This window comes from Callospermophilus lateralis, chromosome 5 (assembly GCF_048772815.1).
Source record: "Callospermophilus lateralis isolate mCalLat2 chromosome 5, mCalLat2.hap1, whole genome shotgun sequence".
Lineage (NCBI taxonomy): Eukaryota > Metazoa > Chordata > Mammalia > Rodentia > Sciuridae > Callospermophilus > Callospermophilus lateralis.
Window position 1 is genome coordinate 75,610,900 of NC_135309.1, and position 12,594 is coordinate 75,623,493.

At 35.9% G+C, this 12,594-nt stretch overlaps 1 protein-coding gene across 3 annotated transcripts in view; it reads left to right on the forward strand.

The window, feature by feature from the left end:
• The window catches only part of Epb41l4a (erythrocyte membrane protein band 4.1 like 4A), a 226,531-nt gene that overhangs the window by 84,550 nt on the left and 129,387 nt on the right, over window positions 1–12,594 (forward strand). For 2 of the 3 annotated variants that reach the window (XM_076856923.2, XM_076856924.2), the window contains one exon: window positions 10,626–10,730. In XM_076856923.2, coding sequence (XP_076713038.2) covers window positions 10,626–10,730 — 105 coding nt within the window. Of the gene's footprint in view, window positions 1–10,625; window positions 10,731–12,594 lie in introns of those variants that run through there. The other variant, XM_077109476.1, reaches the window with a different exon arrangement.

The following is a 12,594-nucleotide window of genomic DNA, read 5'->3' on the forward strand; positions in this document are numbered from 1 at the left end:
CACTACCACCAAAAAAAAAAAAAAAAAAAAAGAACAGATTGATACAACTATAATGCATCAATAAAAATGTGGGGGGGAAATAGAACAGGTATAAAGAGAAAAAAATTGAGCTGAGGTAGATGGTCTACAAATATGGCCACCTTTGATTCTTCCAGTCACTTCCTAGAGGTTCATGTCATCCTCCTGTCAAGAGATGGAATGTTTCCCCTCCCTTCCCACCTGGATGATCTTATGACTTGCTTTTGTCAGTAGAGCTAGCAAGAGTAATGCTATGCAGCTTCCACTCTTGCTCTCTCCAAGCCCTAAGTCACAAAGGAACGAAGTCTTGCTGGAGAGAGACCATACAGGAATGGAGGCTGAAAGGAGGGAGAGACCCCGTCATCTCAGCCCTTCAGTCCACTACAGGAGGCATGCCAGTGTGTGAATGAGGTCATATTGGATTCTTGAGAGTCCAGGTGAACCTTTCTATTCAAAACCAATTGTCCTTCTGAGTCCTGACCAAATTTCGAATCATGAATCAATTATTCTTGTTTCAAGTCACTAACTTTTGAGGTGGTTACATAGCAGTAAATGGTTGAAAATTATCAACGTGAACAGGCTTCTGTATGTGAGAAACATAAATAGCATCTTGAAAAATTAACAACTTTACTAATTTTTTTTCATGACAAAGTGAGGATTTTCTTTACAAATGAGAATGAGAGTAACTCAAAAAAACACCCAATGATGCTACCATGCTTGCCTGAGAAGGGAGCTCCATGGTGCCTGAGGAAAATCTTCTCCATACACCTACTTTTTCTTTACCCAAATGGGCCTACGCTAAAAAATGTAATGTGATTTGTGCTTTCTGTGAGAACTTGCAATCTCTTACGTTCAAAATACTAAATAAAGATGGGATGAATTTCTGAGGGCATGACATTAAAGAAATTTTTGCAGGGTTCATTCTGTCTTTCTGAAGAAGTAAGCTGTTTGTCTCCAATGTAGAAGTTATTCTGTGCAGCTGGCAAAAACCTGCCTTTCTGGTTTGTAATGTCATGTTAATCAGCAAAGGTGTTATTACTCATTTGAAGTATTCTTTGTTCTGGTTAAAAGCCCCACAGATGGTATTTTCAAATAAACTTGTCCTTCTTTGGAGTTTTTCTTAAGATTATAAGTCTCTGGTAGCTCTGTTCTTTCCAGAATGTTGCTAGTGTGAACATAATCTATCTCTATTTGCTAAGTTAAATTGTATAATTCATAATCCAGAAATATGTCAAGGCAGTTATTTACTCTACTTAAAAAGTAAATTAATGTGTTCTAACATTTAATGAAGTTTTTCTGAATATAATTATAAAGGGTCAGACTTTATTTTTATTTTCTTACCTATCTTATTTCTTCCTAAGAGACAGAGAGAGAGGTTTATATCTAGTCTTTTTTGTTTTTCCTAATGATGGAAAAAAATTCTTATCAGATTTATTTCATTGAATAAAAATTATACATCTTTATATAAAGTTTCATATGGAAAATTCAATACCAGGCCCCTTTATTTTTAAGTATCTTACAAATTTCAAATAGAACACACCAATTCCTTATAGCATTAGCCACTAAGCAAGGTGAACATTGTGAGGGGCAAACTCCTACTCTTACAGGAGAGGAAGCTGCTGCCCCTATAAAAGACTGTTAACATACCTTTCACAATATTTTTGTTTGTTTGTTTCAGGTAAAACTCTTTGAAGAAACTTACAAGGAGCCAGCCAAGATCAGTAGTCACTCTGGCTCATTCTTCTAGGTGACCTAGAGTTAACTTGGCTCACGATATCACTAAATTGAGCATGCCCAGAAATGTACATGTCTACCATCTTTCCTTTATGAACATGTGCTCTGTGACCTTGAACTGAGCATGTGCAGAAATGTGCTTGACCCTATATGAATAGGGTGCTTTTTTATATGAATACTTAAGAGGATCCTAGAATAAAATCTCCATGTTTCTTTGATTGGAGGAGAGCCTTTGCAAATAATCCCAGTATTGTTGTTGTTGTTTAAGATTTTTTAGTTGTCAGTAGACCTTTATTGTATTTATTTATTTTTATGTTGTGCTGAGAGTCAAACCCAGTGTGTCACACATGCTAAGCAAGTGCTCTACCACTAAGCCACAACCCCAACCCTCAGTGTTGTTCTTTCTTGCAGCAAGTCAACAAGTCTTTCTCTATTTTTTAATTGTTGGCTTCACACTCACAGAAAGGAGAATCCAGTGAGTTCAGTTACTATTACCTTTAGAACATGCCGAGTCTATTGGAATTATGTATCTGAAACAAATGTGCATTTTATTGAAAACTGAACTGAATAGCTTTGAATCGGGCTGATATAACAAGACAAATTAATCCATCCTTTTTCTCTTTACTCATAAGTTTGATTGATCAAGAAAAATAAAAGTCTTCCTAAGAGACAGGGAGAGAGGTTTAATGTTTTTAGGATTGCATCTCTCTCCTTCCATTGTTTATTGTCCTTCTCATTAATTCAATGAACTTTTAAGGAGTTCTAACTGGGTATAAATTATTGAACTATATGTAAAGGAAGTGATATGTAATACTCAGTACCTGCCCTCAGAATGTCTGAACATTAGTAGCAAAGTTAAGAGAAGTAATGAATGACTTTAATAAAGGAAGAACGGGGCTTAAGTATCAGAGACAGGCAGAAGTAAGAAACTTCGTAGGTTTAATGGATGGAGAGGTTATAATAAGGTTAGGATGATAAGGACAAGCTTTATGCAGAAGGTGGCCTTTGAACTGGATCTTGAAAGATAAGCGGGGTTTTGATCATGACAGAGATCAGAGAAGTTATTCCAGATGAAGGGAACAGTATCATCAGGCCAAAATCCAGAGAGACCTCATGAAACCTGAAATGTTTCATAAGAAGAAGCATGAAGAATTCTTTTCCTGATATAGGTGTTGATATTCATGTCAAAAAGATATTCTCTCAAAAGTCTCATTCATGGAGGTCCATTATCTTTGATAAAATTTTAATTTATTTGTTTCAGAAAATTCTTAAGCATGTTGCTAAGTGCTGCAATTGTATCTCATTTTGTGGTGTCTTAATGATTTCCCCATTTGGTCAGAAATTTCTTCTAGTAATGGGCAGAAAAAAAACCTGGAGTATTTCTAAGTAGAGTCACCATGTCTTTTCTTTGCCAAGGACTGAAAGAAGTAAAGAATCAAGTTTTCCTTGAGTTTCAAATGAAACTAACCATCTGACTTGGAAGTGAAACCTTTATCTCAGGGTATTAAGGGTAGGGGCCCATACCTTCCATCAAGGTATATAATGGCTTGTAATAGTTTTACCTGCCCAAGGGACTCGGGAAAAACTAAGATAAAAAGTCCTGATGTACCTTTTTTTGGGAATGTATAAATGTGGTTAGTACATTGACAGCTTACCACCATACTCCAATCTAGTCTCCATGCATTTCTTAACACCTCTTGGTGCATGACCCAAATCCACAAGACTACTGCCTCCATAAGCAAAATGAGGTAATGGTGAATTCTTACTGGTATGATATATATTTTTAAAAATACTTTTATACAAGTAATATATATATATATATATCCCATAACAAGTCAAACATACAAAAGAGCTTCTCGTGGAAATCCAAATCTCTCCTCATCTCACTTTTCAGAGGCCACTTTTAGAAGTTTCTTAGTCACTCTCCAGCCCTGGGGTTTCTCTAGTGTTCTGATAGGCCAATAAAGGACTTCTCCCATCATAGCTCATGGTATCCTATTCTGGATGTCTCTTCCTCTCCTTTGGAATTGATTAGTGTGCTTTTTCCATCTTCTAGAGGATAATAATTTGCTGATATGTAATGAGGACTTAAAAAATATTTGAGCCATGGACATGGTGATACACACTTGTAATCCCAGTGAATCTGGAAGCTGAGGCAAGGGAATCACATGTTCAAGGCCAGCTTGGGCAACTTAGCAAGACCCTGTCTCAAAATAAAAAAGAGCTACTTGAGTTCTATATTTTTTCTATAATTCTGGAATAAAAATAGTGTTTAACTGTAATCTGTCTTATAGACTATATATATGGATGATTCTGATCTGTTTTTTAAGAGATGTTTGCAAAGGCCCAATAAAGTTTTATCTTATAGATTATAGGCAGTAAAGCTAACAATAAACCCAACTTAACACATACCATACTCATTCTCTGTTCATTTGATTTTGGAAAAAGTTGAGCATATTTAATAGTTTCAGGGATTTCATTTAACTTAAAAAATTGTGATATATTTAATTTATAAATTTCGGACTGATACAATAGAATTTTAGAAAACTATAAGAAATGCTTTGTTGCTATGTGTATTCCTATGTAAAACTCATGGCTTCTCCTGTGTATATTTTTAAAAATTAAAGAAATGCACATTTAAAAAAAATAAAATAGAGCTGTTTGTAGCTCAGTGGTAGAGCAACCGTAGGGTTAATCCCCAGTACTGGAAAAAACCACTTTTTTTTTTTAATGAAGTCATGTGTGTGTGTTTTTTTTTTTTTTCACAATATCCTTGATGATACTTACTTATTCTCTCTTTCAGTAATAAATCCTGGAACTGGCCCACAACACTTTAGTTCCTGCTCTGTCTCTCATGTTAGTTCTCTGTGAATTCTTAATTTCTTCATTCAAAGATGATTTCTTAGGGACATAAAGACTTTATACCTCAACTGCAAAATATAGACCCACCAGCAATCTCTATGAATAACCCACAAGAAGAATGAGATTATCCATAAGACCAGGAGGCATAACAATGGAGTAGAAACTGGGAGAAGGATCATGGAAGAGGTCAGTTAGGGTAGGCCTGGCAGAAATGTGAGCTGGTGAATGTGCACCCACGCTAGGAGCAAATCTTCTACTGGCATCCATGCCTTCTGAGTTTTGTCTTATTACAGTATGACAGATGAGAAGTTAAGAGGTTTTCATGTGCATATTTGTTTGAAGTGGTGACAGAAATATAGTACTTCTGATGTTTGGCTCTGCTCCCAGTGCATGTGGAGACATACCCGCACTGCATAGAATGCTACAGCAGGAACCATGAAACATCACATTTCTTCTTAGGTCAGCACTAGATTCACTGCATAACACTGGATGCTTTCCTTGTGGTTTCTCTGTAGAGGATAACAAGATATGCTAAAAAGAATAATATTTGTAAAGTGTTTGCACCACCAGTTTCTATACAAATGCAAAACTGTCACAGAGGTTTGACAGACTATATTCTGGTATTTTTGGAATGATAGTTTTAGAAAATGGTGATTTCCTTCTATACATGAATTTTTTTACAGTTTCCATATGTATTCTAAACTATTGAGTTGGTTTTCTAAGCTTGCTTTTGTGTATATTCTTCATGAGTACAGTATTAGATCTTTTTTTAAGTAGTATATTATGAAAAAAAAACCCTAGTATTTCTGGTGGACATAGGAACATGAAAGTCATTTTCAAAAAGAAGGCTTCACTTACATATTTTTAAAAATCTGTACCATTTCATTGCCATAATTTAATGTATAAGTCTTTCCTTTTTTTATTCATGAACCACTTCTTTTTTAAAATTAATTAGTTAATTAATTTTATTTATTTCTTACATACATGACAATAGTGGAATGCATCACATTCATAATTATCCATTCACAGCACAATTTTTCGTAACTCTGTATATAAAGTATGTCATGCCAAATTATGCCATTATACATGAGCTCTCTAATTTATTTATTTATTTTTGCATTATGATTCTTAATACACCTTTATACCACAATTTATCATATCTCTGTATATAAGGTATGTTGACACCAAATTCACATCTTCATACATGTATTTTGTATCATGAATCTTGTTTACTTGCTTAGGATAGAAAATTAGGTGGAGTTGTGTGGCTGAACCTGCTCTACTTATTTCACCTGTTCTGTCTGTGCCTGGATAGGGGAAAGGACCCATAGGAGAGATGAGATCAAGATGGAAGATTAGCCTTCTGTCCCAACCTTCCAGAAATATTTTGAGTAATAGGAAAGATGTATAATAGAAAATTTGATTTCACTTGGCTAGAAATTATAAATATTATTGAAAGTCAGTAGAAGAGAATTGAAGGTGGAAATCATTGCTCAAAATGTGGGCAGGAGGACCATGGAGGAGGTGGTAATGGATTCGGGAGCACTCCAAGCTTAGTGGATGTGGTTATACAAGATCAGGGAAAGCCTGGGTAGCCATCGCGGTGAGGTCTGGAGTCTGTGAAATATACAGTGTCTTTCCCATAAAATCTTCTAGCCAGAATCAGCTTTAAGAACTGTGCCTGATGCACTTAACATTTCTAGGATAAACTATTTGTATTCATGGTGATATTTTTTATACTCCATTAGACCCAATTTTTTATGTTCCTACTCAAGATTTTTCTTGGGACACTGGCATGGCTCTTGGACCAAATATCACTGTTCCCAAGGGAAGGTAGGTGCTGGATTGCTTGGCTATTCCTACTGACTGTCTCAAGAATGTTGGACATGGTAGTGCATGCCTGCAATCCTAGCAACTGAGACTGAGGCAGGAGGATCATTAGTTTGAGGTCAAACTTAGCTTTGCTGTCTTAAAACAAAAAGTTAAAAAAAAAAAGGTTCTAGAGATATAGCTCAGTGGCAAAATGCCCCTGAATTCAAGCTTCAATATTCAAACATACAAACAAACAAACAAACAAAAAAAATGGCTCAGAAGTCAGTCACTACTCCTGCTTTACACAGCTGATTCCACATCTAGAAGTCTGTACTGCTGTGCTCTATCTACTATTGGACACTCCTCTGCCCTTGGGAGCTGCTGCCATGAATAAATTCTAAACTCTTTCTGTATCTTTGCATCACTTGTTGAGAAGCCAGAGTCCTTGGCTGAAACTAGGTCATGCACCGTGGTCTACATTCAGGTATTGAGGAGCCTGGTTCCGGTGTCTACCAAGACTCATACAGTGGGGGATTCTCTCCAAGTAGGGAGGAGGATTGATATTATTTACCCAGAACAAAATAAACTAAAATGAGACCTTCTCTGTTGAGAATATTTGAAGTCAGAAGCTCTTTTAATGTAACTCATAGACGAAAAGACAAAAATCATATAATGTTTTCACATTTCTGAGAAGAATTTGATAGAATTATGCCCCATTTTTTATTAAAAACCAGAAGGAGGGGGAGAGGAGGAGGAGGAGGAAGAGGGAACTTCTGTTTGATAGAGTATACGTAAGGACCATGCAACAGCCAATTAACTTAGTGATGAAATTTTAGAAGCCATTCATTAAAACTGGGGAGAAGCGTGCCTATCCTCACAACTACCATCTATCCTTCAGCTGAGTAACTAGCTAATGAAGTAAGAAAAGGGAAATAAATATGGGGAGACATTTGAAAAGGAAGAACCATAACTCTTATTTGTAGAAATGTGATTATCTGAAAAGATACCATAGAGAAACCATTATAACTGTTGAGAGTTTAGCAAGATGGCTGGGAATAAGACTAATGTGGAAAAATTAGTTGCTTTCCAACACATTAGAAATAGCCAGTCAGAAAGTATAACAACAACGGAATTATAAAATACTTAGGAGTGGGCTGTGGCTGTGGCTCAGTGGTAGTGCACTTGCCTGGCATGAGTGAGGCACTGGATTCCATTCTCAGCACCTCATGCAAATAAAAAAATAAAGGTCTATCAACAACTAAAAATGCTATTAAAAATACTTAGGAATAAGCATGTATGAGTTTTCCATCACTGTGTAACAGATTGCCACGTGCACAGCGGCTTAAGCATACCCCTGTTTATTATCTTTCTGTTCTGTAGGTCAGAGGTCCAGACTGACAAGGCTGGATTCTCTGCTCACGGTCCCACAAAGACAAAGAAAAGAGTGTTGGTCTGCTGTTCTCTTATCTGAAGACTATGGGGAAGAATCTTCTAGCCTCTTTCAAGTTGTTGGCAGAGTCCCATTTTGGTGATGATGATACTGAGTTCCCCTTTTCTTGTTGGCTGCTAGCTACAGGCTACCCCTGCTACTTGGGACTGCTCAGATCATTTCTCAGATGTCCCCTTTCAATTTTAAGTGGCAAAGACTTTTGGCTCCTTCTCAAGCTTTGAATATCCTTGACTTTTCTTCTGCCTTCCCCTTCTGCTGGAGAAAGTGATTTATATTTTGGAGCCTATGTGATTAGATTAGGTACACTCTGGTAATCTATTTTAAGGGTTGCTGTGCAGTCATTCAGTGATAGCTAATCATATTCACAGGTTTCCAGAAATTGAGACAGGACATCTTTGGAGGGGAGTGGGCATTTGTAAATTTTGCCCGCCATGAAGTCTAAATAAAATTATATGAGACCTACATATAAAAAAAAGTATAAAATTTTCTTGAAACATATAAAAGAAAACCATGTTGGTTTTACTTGGTAAATATTGTATCATTCCCCTCTTCTAGCACTCAACCATTCTGTCAATCCAATTTAATTCCAAATTCCCAGCAGAATTGTTTATTAAATTGGCAAGCTGATTCTAAACTTCTAGTAGAGAAAAATGTCTAAGAACTGGCAAAGGCAATTTTGTAACAGAACAATGGATGTCAAATGAATGATATTAAACTAAATTCATTAAAATATCGGGGATGTTGTTCCTAATCTGTGAGATAGAATTGAGATTTAGTAAATGACAAAGTTGTTTCAAATCAAAAAATGGAAATAGTGGCCTTTTTAGTGAATGGTGGTACAGTTATCTATCCATTTGGAAATAAAGTTAGGCCCAGATCCCAAGCACAGAAATAATTTCCAGATGGGGTAAAGAGCTAAATATACCAAGTAAAATTGTGCAAGTATTAGAGGTACCAGGAGAATTTGCTCATAAACTTTGGAAATGCAATTGGCTACTAGTAAGTACATGAAAGAGCACTTACATTTATTAGAGTCATGAAAATATAAATAAAAATACCCCCCATCTTTTTCTCAGATTGGAAAACATTTGTTTCATGCAAGTTTTGGCAAGGGAGGGGGAACATCTATTCTCACTGTGTGAATTATAATGGTCTTCTTGGCAATGCCTGTCATAATTTTAAATATGTATATTCTTCAAATGAGTGATTTCACTTCCAGATTTTTACCTCAGAGAAATACACGTCCAAGAGCGCAAAGAGGCATTTGCTAGATGTGGAATTGTTATTGTAGCAGAAGATGTCCAACCACCTGTCAAGAAAGGGCTTTTTGTTTTTAAATAAATTGTTTAGTGGATTTTGAAAAAGGGACCAATTAAATATAACCAGCATAATTTAGAGGAACACAAAATACCTAAGGGATTTTGTAACAAGAACTGTCTTCTTCAAGTATGTACTATTGTCACTTCATATCACTCATTTTATAATACATTTAATCAAAACATTTCCCTTCGGTTAACAATCCATTTTCTAAAAGCAGTGTAGTATTGAGTGCTCAGCCTGGGTGCATGAGCACGTAATGGTAATTTTCTGAAGGAAAATGCAGTTGATCAAAAGCCCCTACTTTATTGTCACAAAGCATGACTTGGAGATTTTTTCTTGCTACCCTGCTAGTGATGGGGCACAAGAAAGGGAAGTTCTGACTGATCTGTGCCTGGGCAAAAGTGGATCATTTTCAAGATCAGTGTGGTGTGTGGAATAGTACCTCATGGTTAAGTGTTTCTTATATGTGTGAAAAATTGGATCTTTGTTTTGGTGCTGGGGATTGAACCCAGGGTCATACATATGCAAGAATCTTGAAGCATCAGTGTATGTATCAGGAGGGGAGAGGAGATGGTTAACTTTTTAGGCAGGTGTCAGCATTTTAAAAGTAGCCAGAAGAGCTGGCACAGTGGCACACACCTGTAATCCCAGTGGCTTGGGAGGCTGAGGCAGGAGGATTGCAAGTTCAAAGCCAGCCTCAGCAAAAGCAAGGCACTAAGCAACTCAGTGAAACCCTATCTCTAAATAAAATGCAAAATAGAGCTGGGGAATTGTTCTTGTAGCAGATGTGGCTTAGTCGTCAGAGTGCTTCTGAGTTCAATCCCCAGTACACCCCCCCCCAAAAAAAAAGCAGCCAGAAGAAATATTTACTTTATGTCTCTGCTTATGTGAAAGAGATCAAAAATATTTTCACAAGGGCTTTTCAGAACATTAACTTTAGTAGCTTTAATCTAAGGGTTTATTATTGAGGATTGAAAAATAAAAGCTCTGGCTATTGTTATTTTAATTTTATATATCTTCTGTATTTGATGCTTGTGATAGTAATGGTGAAAACTGCTTTTAAAAATGAAAAAAATGTATGTTTTTTTTTAACCAAAGTGTTCTTTGATGAATTTATTAGGTGTTCTTCGTATCTTTATCTTTAAATAATTTTGTCCAAAAATACTTTGTAATCCCACAAGAAAGAAGCTTATACTAATTTAACAGTCACTACCAAGTAAGAATTATTTTCCAAAGCAGCTTCTTTAATAAACTTTAAATTACATTTGTCTTTGTAATTGAGGTAAAACCTAAAGAGATATTGTGGTCTAATAAAAAAGGTTCCATTGTGAAGGAAGCTCATAAAAGATGAGAACTGTGATTGTATCCCACTGAAACACAAGACAAGATACCTTGTGAAAAAAAATTGAACTGTGAATTATTTTTGCAGAAGTCAACAAAAGGTTCCATTGTCTTGGACCATGTCTTCCGTCACATAAACCTTGTGGAGATAGATTATTTTGGACTGCGTTATTGTGACAGAAGCCATCAGACGGTGAGTACAATGACTTCATATTAAATTTGTCTGCTTATAAATTGTGCTCTCTTTGGCCTTTTGGATGTGGTCCTAGATGGTTAGGTTTTTTGTAACGGAAAATGACTGATAACCACAAAACTGTTTTTCCCTGGTAATTTCTTTGCATTCTCCCACCCTTTTTGGGCAAAAGTCTGAAGAGTTGCTGGACTCGTAGTTTCTTTGTGTGCAGTCCTCTTTGTAAATGGTTTATGTGGCTTCCATTTTTGCAACCATATTGAAGTGAAGTGCTTTCCATTTGTGCTGTTAGGGGTATTATATAGGAAAAAAACTGTCTAATCTTTTGAAGAGACAGGCATTACTGCCTTTGAAGAAAGGAAATGGTTTAAGAAATACATATAGTACACAAGTGTTAAAAAGGTGCCTATCTAAGTTTTAAAAGTGGTTTGAACTGTTATAAAATAAAACAAGTAGGGGTTTTCATTCATGAGTTTGACAGAGGAATAGCTTTCTAGAGGTAAGAGTAATAAAGGCAATCTGGCTTTTGATTCAGTGTCGGTTGTTCACATGGTTGACTTGGAAGATCTTCCTGTTTGGTCAGATGCTAGAGAGTTAGAAATTTGCCACAATGGAAAGATTTTAGAGGTGATGATTTTGGAGGATGAAAGGATATTCACTAATATGACTTTTGGTTTAGTCTAAGGAAAATCTTAGCCTGAGATAGACACACTAGGATTATGCAAAATGCTCCTATGCTTACCTTAAAAATACCCGATTTGACTTGCCTTCTGTTTTTCGCCCTGTGCAACTGTTGTTGGACTAAAGATTTCCTCCTCTTTCTTCATCAGTTTTCCCAGTCTCCACTAGGCCATTTGAAATGCATTCAGTGAAGAACCTGATTTTTTGAGTGGTATTTCTGTGCCCTACTCCAGGAATGTCCTAGGGTAAAAGGCAGGCAAATGGAATGCTGTTGATGGTGATAACTTGTGGTTTCTCATGAGCTAGTCGATTCCGTTTTACAGGAGGATTTAACAAAATAGGAGTAAAAAATGGGCATGTTGGGTAGAATGGTGTAGAAAGGAATAGCTTTCTAGAGGCAAGTGGTCATTAATGTGTACTTCAAAGAAAGGCAACAGACATGTTTAGAAGTTCACTGAATTCTGTCTCTGTAGCAGAGCTGTAAATCTGTACTGAAAGATTAAATTGAAGCCAATAGAACGTACTTTAAATTATATTCATATTTCATAAATAATATTTTCCCAGCAGAGAAAAATACATTTTCCTGATCTTAATCTAGTATGTCAGAACTTGCCTGGGAGGGTTAACTGTCTTGCTAAAATTGTATAGAACTTATTACCCTCTTTTTTTTCCCCAAAGAAAAACTGAAAAGTAAAGAGAATTGCAAACAATGGCTCTTACTGTTTGAAAAAAATTAATAGTGTTGATAGTTTATTGAAAGTTTTGTAGGGTTTATAGTAAGTCCAATTTTTTTTTCTGTTACCTTAACTCCTAAGGTTTGGCATCTGTGATAGTGTTTGTAATACAGGTTTTAGGAGAAAATGAAATTATATGCTTAGAAGGAGAAAATTATTAAGTCATGTTTTGATGTGGTTAGAACACTGGCTATATAAATGACATGAAAAAGTACTCTTTGCTTTCTAAATTTGCATTTTCTCTAGTGAACTCAGATAAAATAAAGGTTAACAAAAGGAAAAATAGAGATGATTTATAAGCATTGTTTAGTCTTGACATGTTCAAATGCATTGTCTGATTGCTTTATAGTACCTTGTAGGAGACTTTCAGAATACTGTCATGAAATTTTGTAAGTATTTCAGTATATTAGTAGGAGCAGCACTACATATACCATAGTTACTTAAAGCAAATA